We start from the raw sequence: 13,758 nt of genomic DNA on the forward strand, positions 1-13,758 counted from the left end.
GGGCAGTGGGGACCCACATTCAGGCTGTGGGGCTGTTTTATACCAAAGCAGGAGAGAGGAAAGTTCTAGAAATCAGGTCAGAGCAGAGCCACGACTTCTGCCATAGGTGACTTCTCAGTCACAGACATGCCCAAACCCTCTTCTAGTCTGAGGGCGGCAGAAGCTCAGGATGCTTTGGTAGCAGGTGGATACCGGGACTGGGGTGTGATGAGGTGGAAGTTTGCTTCAAAGAGTTCACCAGACCTGGAGCCAGGCCTTGCCGGGCCCCGCCAGTCCCACAGTTCCCCTACCCTGAACTGAAGCACTTCACGCAAGTATTTCTTGAAAAGCCACCCTACATTGCTTCTTTCCACTTTTGGAAAGGTGGCTTTCCAAGTCCCCTGAAGCAATACACCTGTTTTACCTGGGCCGTCTCATCTTAAACTCCTGTAATATTGACCAATCACCCCTATGTGTGGCAAAGCCAAGGTCCCCAGACCCACATCCCAGGGCTACAGATAACTCTGCTCTCTGCTTCACTCTTCCTGAGTTCATTGCCGGCATGAGGGCAGGGGTGCCGAGTGGGGGAAAGGTGGTTTCTGGAAGGACAATGAGAGGGGCTGGGAATCCCTCCCAAGTATATTCCAAGGTAGTGACGATATTGCTCTGTGGATCAAAGTGGGTCTCAGAACCACCCTGCTTTTTACTTTTTCTCTTTCTGGTTTAAAAAAAAAAAAAAGATTTTTATTTATTTATTTCACAGAGAGAGGGAACACAAGCAGAGGGAGTAGAGAGGGAGAAGCAGGCTTCCCCACGAGCAGGGAGCCTGATGTGGGGCTCGATCCCAAGACCCTGGGATCATGATCTGAGCCGAAGACAGATGCTTAACGACTGAGCCACCCAGGCGCCCCTCTTGCCGGCTTTTTTTATCTTGCCTTCGCCCCTCACTACTTTTATCTCGCTCTCCTCATCTGTAAAATGGGTTGTTGGAAGGCTTAACCAGAATCATGCATGCAAAGTGCTTAATGCGGTGCCTGGGGTCTGCAAAGCACTCAGTGAATGCTTGCTATTATTTGTATTGCTCCATTTGGGGGAGTAAGTGGGGGGCTGGAGGAAGCCATCCCCATGCACCACCACCCCCAGCCCCCCCAGCCCCCCCCAGCCCACCAGCTCAACAGCGCACGAGGGAGGCTGATGGGGAAATAAAGACTGTGCAGGAGGCCGGGGGCTAAGGGCCGCCCCCGGGAGGCCCCCTCCCCCTCCCCCTCCGCTCCCCCAGCCCCGCCACGTGCAGGCCCCAGGTGATATCTCCGCCCCCGGCGCCCGCCCTCCCCAGGTCCGGGCGGTGGAGCTGCGGGCGGGGGCGGGGCCCGGGGCGGGCGATATAGCGGCTGGGCGGCGGCGCTAGTGCGCTGGGGCAGCAGCGCGGCGGGCGGGGGCCGAGACCCAGACTGCTGAGCAGCCGGCACCGGGGAGGCCCGGAGCGGGGCGAGCGCCATGAGCCGTAAATGCGACGTGGTCGTGGTGGGGGGCGGCATCTCAGGTCAGTCGCGGCGGCGGCCCTTCTTTCTCCTCCTGCGCCCGGACAGGTGGCCGCCCGGGGGGGGGGGGGGGGGGGGAGGCGCGCGGGCGGCGGAGGGCCGAGGGTCCTGGGGCGGGGGCTGGCCCCGGGGGCCCCCCCCCCGAGACTCTCCGCGCACTGGCGGGGATCTCGCGGGTCCCCAGCGCCGAGCACGGAGCCTCCCTCGCTGGCAGGATTTAGTGCGGTCCTGGACAGAAGCGGGGGGCTGAAAGTCTGGAAAGCTTGGGGCCCGGCTTTGAACTTCTCCCTCCGAAGGCTGCCAGGCCTACGCTTGGGGGAATTTTCGAGGCAAGGAGAAAGGGGGCCGGCAGGTGAGAGATTTCTACTAGGGGGTGACGCCAAGGTCCGTCACTTTTTCCAAGCAAAGGTCAGTCCTTGGCTCCAACGTGACCTGGCCGCTCTGCGCCCTCTTTGGAAGCAGGCGTGCACCACAACGTGTTGTAGTTCTGGTAGCAGGCAAACGACCTGGAACAGCTCCTGGGTCCGAAAGCAGGGGTTGGACCCCGGGGCGATAGATTGTCAAAGACCGGTCCTGAGCCTTCCTCTTTGTATTTCTGTGATTGTCATGGGTCTCCCTGGGGCAGCCGGTCCTTTGGGGCAAATAGCTCCCCCCCCCCCCCCCCCCCCCCCGCATAGAGCAGGATGAACAAGTTGGGTGAACAAGTCCAACAGGGCTGGAATGGAGAAACTTGACTCTCTGGCCTTGCCTATATGGGCAGGGTTGGGGACAGAGACCACCCTCTGAGATACAGAGACACCACAGGGCACAAAGACAGAAGCTAGAGGGAGGGATGGAGGTCAGTGTAACTTACCCTCAGAGGAGGGTGGACTATGTGGGGTGGGGTTAGTGGGATTAAGCAATGCTCCCAGAACAGCCTAACAGACCCCTGGGGATGCTTAGGCCCAAATCCCAGGGACTCCTGGTGCCTGCGAAGTAATTAGGACACCACCCCAAACCATGGATGTGTTGGCCAACACTTGCTGTGGCCAGGTCTCAGGAGCAAGGTTAGTCCTTGCTCCCCAGGAGTGGGCAGGATAGAGGGGCCCTGACTCTGCTGTACCTGGTGAGTAAACCAAGGCCTTGGATGTTGGGTGCTGCTCCTGGTTCTGTGCTGCTCCCTCCGCTCCAGCCCTCCTCACCTCTGGGTCAGATCTCCCTTCTGTTTGTGGGGCCCTCCTGAGCTCACTCATGCCAGACTATGTGTCGGGTGCTGCAGGTACATAGATGCATAGGCACAGTGGCGTGCTAAGGTGGGTCAAGGCTATATTGATTCTCTTTCCTGTCAGTATTTTTGGCATTTTTCTCCTCTAGGACCTTGGACTTAAAAACATAGCTACCTAGGTGCTTTAGAAAATATTACTCAGTGCTTCTTGATGCTGTCTTGCATAACATCCCATCTTACAGAAACTGCGGTTCTCTTGCCAGGCCCCCAAAGTCCTGTTTTTGCCCCAAGTCTGATGGATTCAGATTTTTCTATTCCGCCCCCCCCCCCTTATTTTGCCCTTTCTGATTCATACCGCAGACCTTCAAGATCACTCAAATTAGTCATGTTGGACTCATTCAGGAAGGGTAGACAAGTGTTTGGCTAGCAAGCAGTGGTGAACCTCTGCATTCACCCTCAAACTCTCAAAAGGGGACAGGTGAATAGATCTGCCTTTTCTCAAGAACAGTACGTGGAATAGGCATTGTTCTCAAAACCAAGAGAGCAGGGTTCCAAGGCCTTAACTCAGTTGCTTTATCTGCTGCATGAGGGCAACACCGATTAGTCATAGCTAGATTACAGGGTCATCGCAAGAATGGATCATATTGCTTTTGCCCGGGAAGATTTGTCCATCCAGGAAAGGAGATGAGATACCCAAACAAAGACAATACAGGGTCGAAAGTGGTACATGCCACAAGAGGAATTTGTTCATTAATTCACTATTCATTCATGCAATGACCATTTACTTCCTGTTCCACATCCTATCCCAAAGGGAATAGAAGATGAATTATATAAGGATGTTGCCCTGGGGGCATTCACAAGCTAATGTGGGAGACAGAGTCCTGAACAATAAATACTCATGACCTCTGATAAGATGCTTTAGTGGTGCATGCACAAAGTCCCAGGGAAGGTGATTGGAGAGAATGTCGAACTCTGCCTGAGAAAAACCTGGGCACGCTTCACAGAGGAGGTGACATTTGAAGCAGGTCTTAAAGGATGAATAGGAGTTCAGCAGGAGACTAGATGTAGAAAGCCTTTGGAGCTGAGGAACAGCTGATATAAAATCACAAACTTGAAAGAACACGGTAGCACATTTAGGAAACCTTGAGAACTTCAGTGTGGAGAGTTGAGGGGGGGTCGGGGTCTGGTGGGATGAATTGTAGCGAGGCTTATACATCATCCCCGACAGGTTTAGTTCTTTGTGTGGTCGATGAATGAGTACTGAGGATTTTTCATTCACGGAGTGACAGGTGTCAAGTGACAGGAATATGGTGATGGTATTAGCAAGAAGAGGGACGTGAAGGGGAAGAGCAGGTTTGGAAGAAGGATGGAGCACAGAGAGTCGGAGGTCCCGGGAGGACGCCAGGGAGAGATGTCTAGCAGGTGGAAATACAAGGAGGAAGTTGGGCTCACAGATGCAGGTGGCGCTGAAGTTTTAGCTGAAGCCACCGAAGCAAATGAAATAAAGGAAACCAAGAGAGAGAAGCGAGGTCACCCAGGACAGGCTGGGGCGCGGGGGGCAGGGGAGGCGGTGGAAGGGAGGAAGGTGTTTCAGTCATTCTCTGTAGTTTGTGGAGGAAACAGATGCTGAAAGACAGTTAACCTCACACCCTGGCTGAGGTATCGTCTCCCAGGACTTCCCTACTGAATCCCCCCCGGATTAGATGCCTCTGTTTTATTTACTCTCCCCTGCCCCCTGGTTCTTCTCCAGGAGTTTGTAATGGTTCACCTTCCCCTCCACTAGGGCTATGAGCCCTTGGAGCCCAGGGAGGTGACCTTTAACTTTACACCGACAAAGTAGCAATTGATTGGATCCAAAACTCACATCTGCTGACTTCCAAACCCTTTTGCATTTCCCGCCAAATCACACAGAGGGCGGGAGAAGGGGTCAAATTGGAATTTTAGGATTAGTAGGCGACCGCCACAGTGATGTACATTTAGAAGTGCCTGAATCTGACTCTGGTTTTTAGAATGTGTTAATTATTAAACTTGGGACCTTCTGCTAGCTCTCTGATAGTTTTTCAAGCTGTCAGCAAATTTTAATTGCTCCCTTTAGCTGAACACAGATGTATAGGAGGTGCAGCTGGTTAATATAGAACTTTCTTTTTTGATGTTTGAAAAATTCCAGGGAAGCTGTGGAATAGCTTCTTGAGAAATGTGTGCGGCCTATAAATGCATACCTCCTGAAATCTCTTCCGCCCAAGGAGCAGGTGATCTCTGGAGTTTTGACAGAGTAACAGCATTTCCCAAATGGAGCTGGAGGGCAGCATGTTGTTTCTTGTCCTGTGTTTGGGTTGGTGAAACCATGGAAACTATCTTTTGCAATTCTGGAATGGTTCTTGCTCAATCCTCAAAATAAAAGCTAATAAAAAGGAAATTCGAAGCAGAAAGGAGGACGTTTTTGCCAGGCTTGTGAGAAGAGATTCAACCATCTGAGTTTGGTTGGCACTTGGCTGAGATCCTGCGACCCTCAGAGCCAGCCTGGCAGGTGATCTGTGTGGGCCAGGGGAGGGAGCCTTGCTAGGGGCTGGTGGGCCCGGCCTGGGCAGGAACTGTCACAGATGGCCTATGAGGGATCGTGAATTGAGGGACACAGTAGGCAGATGTGGCCTGTTGTGTTAATGGCAAAACTTCATCTTTGCCTTTGATGAGAAAAGGTGGAGGACATCGCTGGGGTCCTAGAACCCACCTGAACGTTCTGAAAAATAATGGTGATACAGAAGTGCCTGGAAATCTGTAGATCCCCATCAAAGAGAGGCTACAGAGAGAGAGCCAGTTTTCACACGCGGCAGTGTGAAAACGATAGATACTTTAGTGTCAAACGGGCTCATTAGGGATCCCATTTCCTACCCTTCCCTACTGTGTCACCATAAAAGTTCCATCACCCGCCCCCCCCCCCCCCCCGCCCCGCGGCCTCATCTTCTACATGAGACTCCTCATGCCTTTATCGGCACGAGGGGGTTGTTGCTAGGATGAGAAAGAATGTACGTGCCAGTCATTACAGCTTCAGCTTATGCCTTTTGGAAAATATATCCTTGTTGAGTCGCTAGGATTTTTCAGTCTGCGGGAGAAGAAGCAGGCATTTCTGTGCAATCACTTCCTCCTCTTCACCCATTAAGGACTTTTCTTGCTGTGCGGCATTTATAAGGTAGCAACAGGATGCGAGGTACAGGGGCCGGTATCAGTAGGGGCCTGCACGATTCCAGCCCCCTCCTGTCCCACCCGATGGGACAGGGACCTTTACTCCCTCCAGTAAGGGGCCTCTGGAACTCAGGCTCACGTGGGGCTCTGGGACTCACCGTATTCATCATCAGGAGAAACTTCGGCAGCCCCAGATCTGGCTATCAGCAGCACCCCAGCCTGGGTGTTCAGATTCTGACCCGGGCCTCATTCCAGCCACCTAACTCCTGTCTTCATTATAATCACAAATGTATGAATAGTACATGCAAATACTATTGAGTCATGGAACAGGATTAATTGCTTATTAATAATAAATAATAACAGAGTTAGCATTTCGAGTGCCGTCCACACGCCGGGCAAGGCGTGAGGAGCTTGACTTTTCCCAGCAGCTCTGTGAGGGTTAAGAAAGCCAAAGCCTTGTACCTTCTGCCTGATTCTAATACCTGGGGCACATCGGTGGGAGGGTCCTGCCTGCTGGGGCCACGTGGGCAGAGCCAGGGGCCTCTGGGGGCATGATTTCTGAATCCTTCTGTATCCTCCAGGTTTCGGGCTCGGCTTGGCCATTATCCGTGGCAGCAATTTCCTTTGCTTCAGGTGGGGTGTTGAGGTCGAGGCCCCCCTGTCCTACAGGGCAGGGCTAGAGCCGAGGGTTAAGAGCACAGCGTCTACCCTGGTTCCACCACGAATTAGCTGTGCCACCTTGAGAGACATCGGTAACCTTCCCATGTCTTCGTTTTCTCATTCCAGAAGATAGGGATAAGCATGGTATCCACTTTGCAAAGCGGTGGAGAGGATTAAATGAGAAAATGCCTGCAAAGGGCTTGGCATCTGGCAGGAACACAGTAGACACTGGTTGGTATTGTTCTTCAGGCTGACAAAGGGCCACTGACCACAGATGGGTCTGCAGTGGCACCATGCCAGCGAACTCCACTGTCAAACTTCGGGTTGAGGAAATGGTTAGTGGCTGGGCGTGCAGTAACACACACGCACGTGCATGCGCACACACACACACACATATTCCATGGACTTTTATCCCATATTAGGGATGCTGCCTCCCAGCCCTACTTTCTTGGCTTGTATATGATTTACTCACACAGATAGATACAAGAAAGCCAGCAGCAAAATTTGAAGAACAATCTTAAACTCTAATTACTTTGAAGATATATGTGAGAGAGAAAGACGTGAGAAATTCTGACTGCAGTTTCTATTACGAACACTTCTCATGCATTCGGTTCCCGGCAGATGTTGATGTTAAGATCACCCCACTGTTACTCAATTTGGCATTTGTTTCCTTGTTTGATTTCTTCTGCTTCCAGTGAAAATGTCATCGCAGGAGCAGCTAGTTCTGGTCTTTTAACCTTTGCCCATTATCAGAGCAGGCCACTTCCTATGTAACACGAACTTGGAATGTGTTTCAACATCATTTGTTCACACTCCCGTGGCTGCAAAGATGCACACATTGAGAGGATTTTAGTAATGTGGCCGATAATGGATGTCATCAGAATTAGTTTTAAAACACTACAGCTTGTAACTGAAAATCAGCTTGCTTTCGCGATTCCTGCATTTTTTTTTTTAAAGATTTTATTTATTTATTTGACAGAGACACAGCGAGAGAGGGAACATAAGCGAGGGGGCGGGTGGGAGAGGGAGAAGCAGACTCCCTGCTGAGCAGAGCCCGATGCGCGGGGCTCGATTGCAGGACCCCGGGATCATGACCTGAGCTGAAGGCAGACGCTTAACTGAGCCACCCAGGTGCCCCTCCTGCATTTTTTTAAAAATATTTTATTTATTTATTTATTTGAGAGAGAGAGAGAGAGAGAGCATAAGCAGGGAGGAGAGGGAGAGGCAGTTTCCCTGCGAGCAGGGAGCCCAATGCGGGGCTCGATCCCAGGACCCCGGGATCATGACCTGAGCCAAAGGCAGACGCTTAACCAACTGAGCCACCGAGACACCCCCTGTATTTTTGACAGTAAATACACAGGTGGCCCCTCCGGTCACATTTATCCTATGAATGTGATGAGCTCATCTAGCTTTAACTTACTTCTTTAACATTTTGGATCCGAGTTGCACTTCCATGTTCCTTTGACACACTAAAGCCCACAAAATGTTTCAGGCCAACTGTTATTTCTCCAGATACCCATAATGACAACTAGTATGTTATCACCAAATTCGCATATGCTAATACATTTCTTTATTCCTGTCAAGATTCACACTATATATGCATATGTGCTTGACTGATAAATATGGAATTCGAACTTCTACAATTTGAATAACATTTAAAATTAGTGACTATTGGGGCACCTGTGTAGTTCAGTCGGTTGACTCTTGATTTTGGCTCAGGTCATGATCTCACGGTGGTGAGATCCTGTCCCGTGTCGGACTCTGTGCTCTGTGTGGAGGTTACTTAAGATTCTCTCTCTCCCCGTCTCCCTCTGCCCAACTCCCCACCCCCCTGCTCGTGCTCTCTCTCTCAAAAAAAAAAAAAAGATTACTGACTATTAAATTATTACAGGTGACAAGACCATAGTGTAATGGCAGATGTCAGTCAGCACCTGGGACAAATGAAATGTGTACAGTTGCAGGTGACCCTGTATCGGAACTACCACTAACCCGTTTCATCTTTGGATTTTTATGACTATTTTACCTACAGTCTTACCAGTTTTAATTTCACTAACCTGTTTACTGACATGTTTAAGCATCTGTGAACCCTCATCTGACCATAGGCTGGTCAAAATCTGGGACTTTGTGTGGTTTATGTCCCCATCTCTGGTGTTAAGCAAGGAACCCTGCCCACTCTAGCTCACAGAAATGGAATCACATTGGTAGAATCCCTCCATCAGGATCATGGGTCCTCCCAGGATTTGGACCCAGAGAAAGTACGTTCCACAGCTAGAAACCTATAGAAAAAATGGAGTGAACCTTTCACCTTCTCAAGGAAGCAGGATAACCCAGAAGTTAAACACAAGGACTCTAGGGGCCTAGGGCTTGGGTTCAAATCCTCCCTCTGTCCCTAACTGTGTAGCTTGGGTTATTTACCTACTTCCCCAGACTCCAGATCCTTGTTTATAAAGTAGAGTGAGGGCCCTGGGACCAACTCCTGGAACGGTCAGTCAGTGTTAACTCTGCCTTTTTTACAAGTCAATGGGCAGTATTTTTTTTTTAAGATTTTATTTATTTATTTGAGAGAGAGAGAATGAGAGATAGCATGAAAGGGAAGAGGGTCAGAGGGAGAAGCAGACTCCCTGCCGAGCAGGGAGCCCGATGCGGGACTCGATCCCGGGACTCCGGGATCATGACCTGAGCCGAAGGCAGTCGCTTAACCAACTGAGCCACCCAGGCGCCCTAGAAGAGAAAGGTTTTAAAGGTCAGAGGAATAAAACAAATCGTAGAGCTATAGGCTTCAGTTAACAGCTAATATTTCTATTCATAGGAAGGTAGAAAGCCCAGCAAAGCAAGAATAGTAGGATGGGGAGATGTGGTTAATAAAGTTAGTAGAAGGAGGCAGTAGAAGGAGACATTGAAAAGCCAAGTGATGGGGCGCCTGCCTGGTTCAGTGGGTAGAGCATGCAACTCTCGATCTCAGGGTTGTGACAAGCTCGAGCCTCGCTTTGGGTGTAGAGATGACTTAAAAATAAAATCTTAAAAAAAAAAAAAGCCAAGGGGACCCTGCTTCTCCCTCTGCCTCTGCTGCTGCCCCTGCTTGTGCTCTCTCTCTCTCTGTCAAATAAATAAATAAAAAATCTTAAAAAAAAGAAAAGCCAAGTGAATAGATAGGTTTTCTATGGTTGGAAAGAGGGAGCCATTGAAAATTTTTGCTTTGAAGATAAGGTGGCCAGGTATGAGCCTGAGAGGTGGAGGAGGGTAACCGAGGAGCCAGAGAAGCCGGGCAATGGGTAGAAATTCTGGAACAGGTTGAGAGGTGACCGGCTGCTGATAATGAATTGGGTAATCCCGACTCTCAAGGCTAGTTGCAAGAGAAAGTGGGAGAGGGGAGGCAAGGATGGAAAAAGGCCTTCAAAGTCACTTTGCTTTCTTTTGTTTTGCTGAGAGCCTACCCAAGAAAGGAAGTATCACAAAAATAGTAATTCATGTTTTCCCTCTGAGGTTTTATAACTGGAATTGAAGGACGTGACTGTATTTAAAATTTTCCTCTTTTTTTTTTGAAATTAAATCAAAGAGTTTTCTGCCCAAGGGCAGTGACCCAGCTTACTCAGTAACAAACACACATCTTGGGCAGTCTCAAACACAAAGTGAATAGTTCATCCTATTTGTTATGTCAAAGTTGTCACTGAAACCTACTGTTTGGTGAAAGGGCAAAATCAGGAAGCACCTTCAGGTAGGAAAGACCTTTCAGATGTTAGCCATGTTAGTGTCCGGGTTTAATGATACCTCAAGTGGTACCTCTAGTTAATTTCCATTTTATGTCAGAAGGTTAAGATCTTGACCTGATGTTCATCATCTCTTCCGTAGGACATTTTTTACTCTGGCCACATCGTCTTCCTCAACATTTATCAGAATTGCACACTGAGGAAAGTGTCCTGCTAGATCCTTAATTTTATTTGCTGTCCTTCCAGCCTGAATCACCATTCCCCTTTTGGATTACCCCTCAAACATTTCCAATGATTCTTTTATGTTGAATTTGTAATCCTGACCCCATGTTTTAGAGTTGGAGCTACTGTTTTTATTCCTGTGATTCCTGCTGTGTTTCTGTCTTTAATTGTGTCTTTATAATTATGTCTTTTTTTTTAAAGATTTTATTTATTTATTTATTTATTTGACAGAGAGAGACGCACCGAGGGAGGGAACACAAGCAGGGGGAGTGGGAGAGGGAGAAGCAGGCTTCCCGCGGAGCAGGGAGCCTGATGCGGGGCTCGATCCCAGGACCCTGGGATCGTGACCTGAGCCGGAGGCAGACGCTTAATGACTGAGCCACCCAGGCGCCCCTATAATTATGTCTTTAATTCCATCTCGCGTCTTTGGGTTATTTTTCAGCTTTCTACATTAAAGCAATGAGCTCTTTAGAAAAGCTTTTGTTATTCAACAGGGCCCCTTTTTCGTATGATTTAGGATAAAGTAAAAAATTAATAAGCAAATAATTTAATAACCAAAATTCCCTCAAAAATTTTTAAAAAATTTGTTTAAAGGTTTTGTTTATTTGAGAGAGAGAGCCCCAGAGTGAGGTGAGGGGGCAGAGGGAGAAGCAGACTCCCCGCTGAGCAGGGAGCACGATGCAGGGCTCGATCCCAGGACCCTGGGATCATGACCTGAGCCGTAGGCAGGCGCTTAATGGACTGAGCCACCCAGGCACCTCTCCCTCAACAGTTTTTAAGAAGAAAGGCTACTGATATAAATGAAAGATGAAATCACAGGGGTGCTTGGGTGGCTCAGTTGGTTGAGCATCTGAATCTTGATTCCGGCTCAGGTCGTGATCCCGGGGTCCTGAGATCGAGCCCCACTCAGCTCGGGGAGTCTGCTTGTCTCCCTCTCCCTCTGCCCCTCCCCCTGCTTGCACATGCACACACACTCTCTCTCAATGTCTCTTAAATAAATAAATAAATCTTTTAAAAAAAAAGAAGATTCTCTCTCTCCCCCTTCCACTGCTCTTCCCCCCCCCAAGCATGCACGCACACTCCCTATCTATCCCTAAGCAAACAAACAAACAAAAAAGGAAATCACACACAAAAAAAGAAAGATGAAATCACATTTTTTTCTTGGTGATTTATAGTTTAAGGAAGTTTTTTGGAGACATGGGAACGTTTTTTAATAACACAAATTGTAGAAATAATACGTATTTATTATGAACATCTGTAAATTGCAGAAAAGAACAAAAAGAAATTGAAAACCACCCATAATTGATCCCCACCAAAAAACACCTCTGTTACTAATGCCACCTATTTTTTTTTTGCACATCACCTATTGAACCTGTTTATTTGTTTTAAATAAATAATAACATGACTGCTTAATCATCTCTTAAGTGCTCTTTTCTCATAAGATATTGGTACCTTTATATTTCCTCATAGGATTGTATTTATTTAAGCCATGTCCTATTGCTAAAGATTTGTATTTCCAAACTTCTGCTATTTTAAAGATTTTATTTATTTATTTGAGAGAGAGAGAATGAGAGAGAGAGAGCACAAGAGGGAAGAGGGTCAGAGGGAGAAGCAGACTCCCCGCTGAGCAGGGAGCCCGATGTGGGACTCGATCCCGGGACTCCAGGATCATGACCTGAGCCGAAGGCAGTCGCTTAACCAACTGAGCCACCCAGGCGCCCCAAACTTCTGCTATTTTAAACAATGCTATTATGAACATCCTTATGCCTAAACCGTTGTGCATAATTCTGATTATTTCTTTGGGAAATTTCTAGAAATAAGTGTTGGGCATCCTTTGAAGGCCTTTAATTATTATTGCGAAATTGTCATTCCCAAGAGAATTTTTGCCAATTTACTTTAGGGTGGAATTGTAATAATGGGCTTCTTAGTTACTTCAACAGGCAACCAACAATCCCCCCTGCCCCCGGCACAATACAGAGAAAGCCATGGTTCTTTGCCAGTTTGTAGTTGTCATTTAATGAAGTTGTAGGGACTAGAAAGTACAAATGTCTTCAGCTTTGTAAAATTTCTGTAGTGGCAAGTAAATTTTGCCCTCTGCAACTGGTTTTTGCGATGAGTGCTTTATGCCCGCCATTATTATATTTTTTTTATAGTACTTCTAAATTTTTTGGATGCCATTTATCCCGTGCGTCTAGAAGTTTGACATCACTAGTTAGATAATTCTGTTGTGCTTCAGTGCAGAAAAGAAAATAGCCCTGTAACAAATCATTTTCTATGATTAATTATTTTTACCCGTCTAGATAAGACATGGGTATAGCCTTTGTCCACAGTCTTTTGTTTAACAGAGGATCACGCTGCTGTTTCATGTTTTACATTTTAATTCCCTCTCTAGTTTGCATTGCAATCTGTGCTAGATTTTAGTTTATTTGGGAGTCCTGTAAGGTACATTTGACTGTTTCAGAATAGCCCTTTCAGGCTACGCCAGTTAGTCAAAATCTAACAGCCCTTGTTAAGCACTGATGATAAGCACAGACAAAGGTGTACGTGCATATGAGCTCCTCAGTTCGTCAAATGTGTTTTCTCATCCTGTTGTTTCTGCAGGGCAGAAAAAGAAGTCAAGTTTGCTCATTCGTTGATGAATTTGTTCATTCAATAAATGCTTATCGAATGCCCTATTTACCAAGCATTGAGCTGGCGTGGGAATAGACAGATGGGTAATACATGTTTCCATCTTTGAGGGGTACACCAAGCAGAGAGAGACGCATACAGGTGAATGCTCGGAGGGCTGGTGGGTGCTGAAAAAAATACGTGCATCTGATTCATTTGCCAGAGAGGAGAGGAGGATGAGAGCGTCACTTCAGGGCCTCAAAGAACCTGAAAGAACATTTAGTGAGAGGATTTATTGGAGAGTTAATTGACCAGTTCAAATATTTGTCCTTAAAATAGAGCTCTAAGTGGTTGAAATTTAAACCTGCGCTCTAATATACACAGGCCACTGAGATTGCAGTTTCGCTCTTCTTACTGTTGGCCCTAAAATGGCAGTGTGGTGGATGCCATTTGGCTGCCCGAACCCCCTTCGGGGCAGTTACTCCCCCACCTGCTGAGAGTGTTGACCGCCTGCTGGTTCACTGCGGAGTCCCTCTCTGGAAATTGCCCTTGACTGAGGGGAGCCGACTCATCCAAGAGCATGCCCCTTCCTTTGGGGGCACCCTGCAACAGATGTGGGGGTGTAGAGGCCTGGCCCCCTTGCCTCACTTCAGGACAG

The 13,758-nt window shown here is 48.1% G+C and overlaps 1 protein-coding gene across 3 annotated transcripts in view; it reads left to right on the forward strand.

Annotated features, from left to right (window-relative positions):
• The first annotated feature begins 1,364 nt into the window (after positions 1-1,364).
• Positions 1,365-13,758, forward strand: part of MAOB (monoamine oxidase B) — a 114,833-nt gene continuing 102,439 nt past the window's right edge. For 2 of the 3 annotated variants that reach the window (XM_025857625.2, XM_073901905.1), the window contains exon 1: positions 1,365-1,522. In XM_025857625.2, coding sequence (XP_025713410.1) covers positions 1,477-1,522 — 46 coding nt within the window. In that variant the 5' untranslated portion in view covers positions 1,365-1,476. The remainder of the gene's footprint in view (positions 1,523-13,758) is intronic. The other variant, XM_073901906.1, reaches the window with a different exon arrangement.

Source organism: Callorhinus ursinus, unplaced genomic scaffold (assembly GCF_003265705.2).
Source record: "Callorhinus ursinus isolate GAN/ISIS: 27379988/994484 unplaced genomic scaffold, GSC_fseal_2.0 scaffold16, whole genome shotgun sequence".
NCBI classification, from domain to species: domain Eukaryota; kingdom Metazoa; phylum Chordata; class Mammalia; order Carnivora; family Otariidae; genus Callorhinus; species Callorhinus ursinus.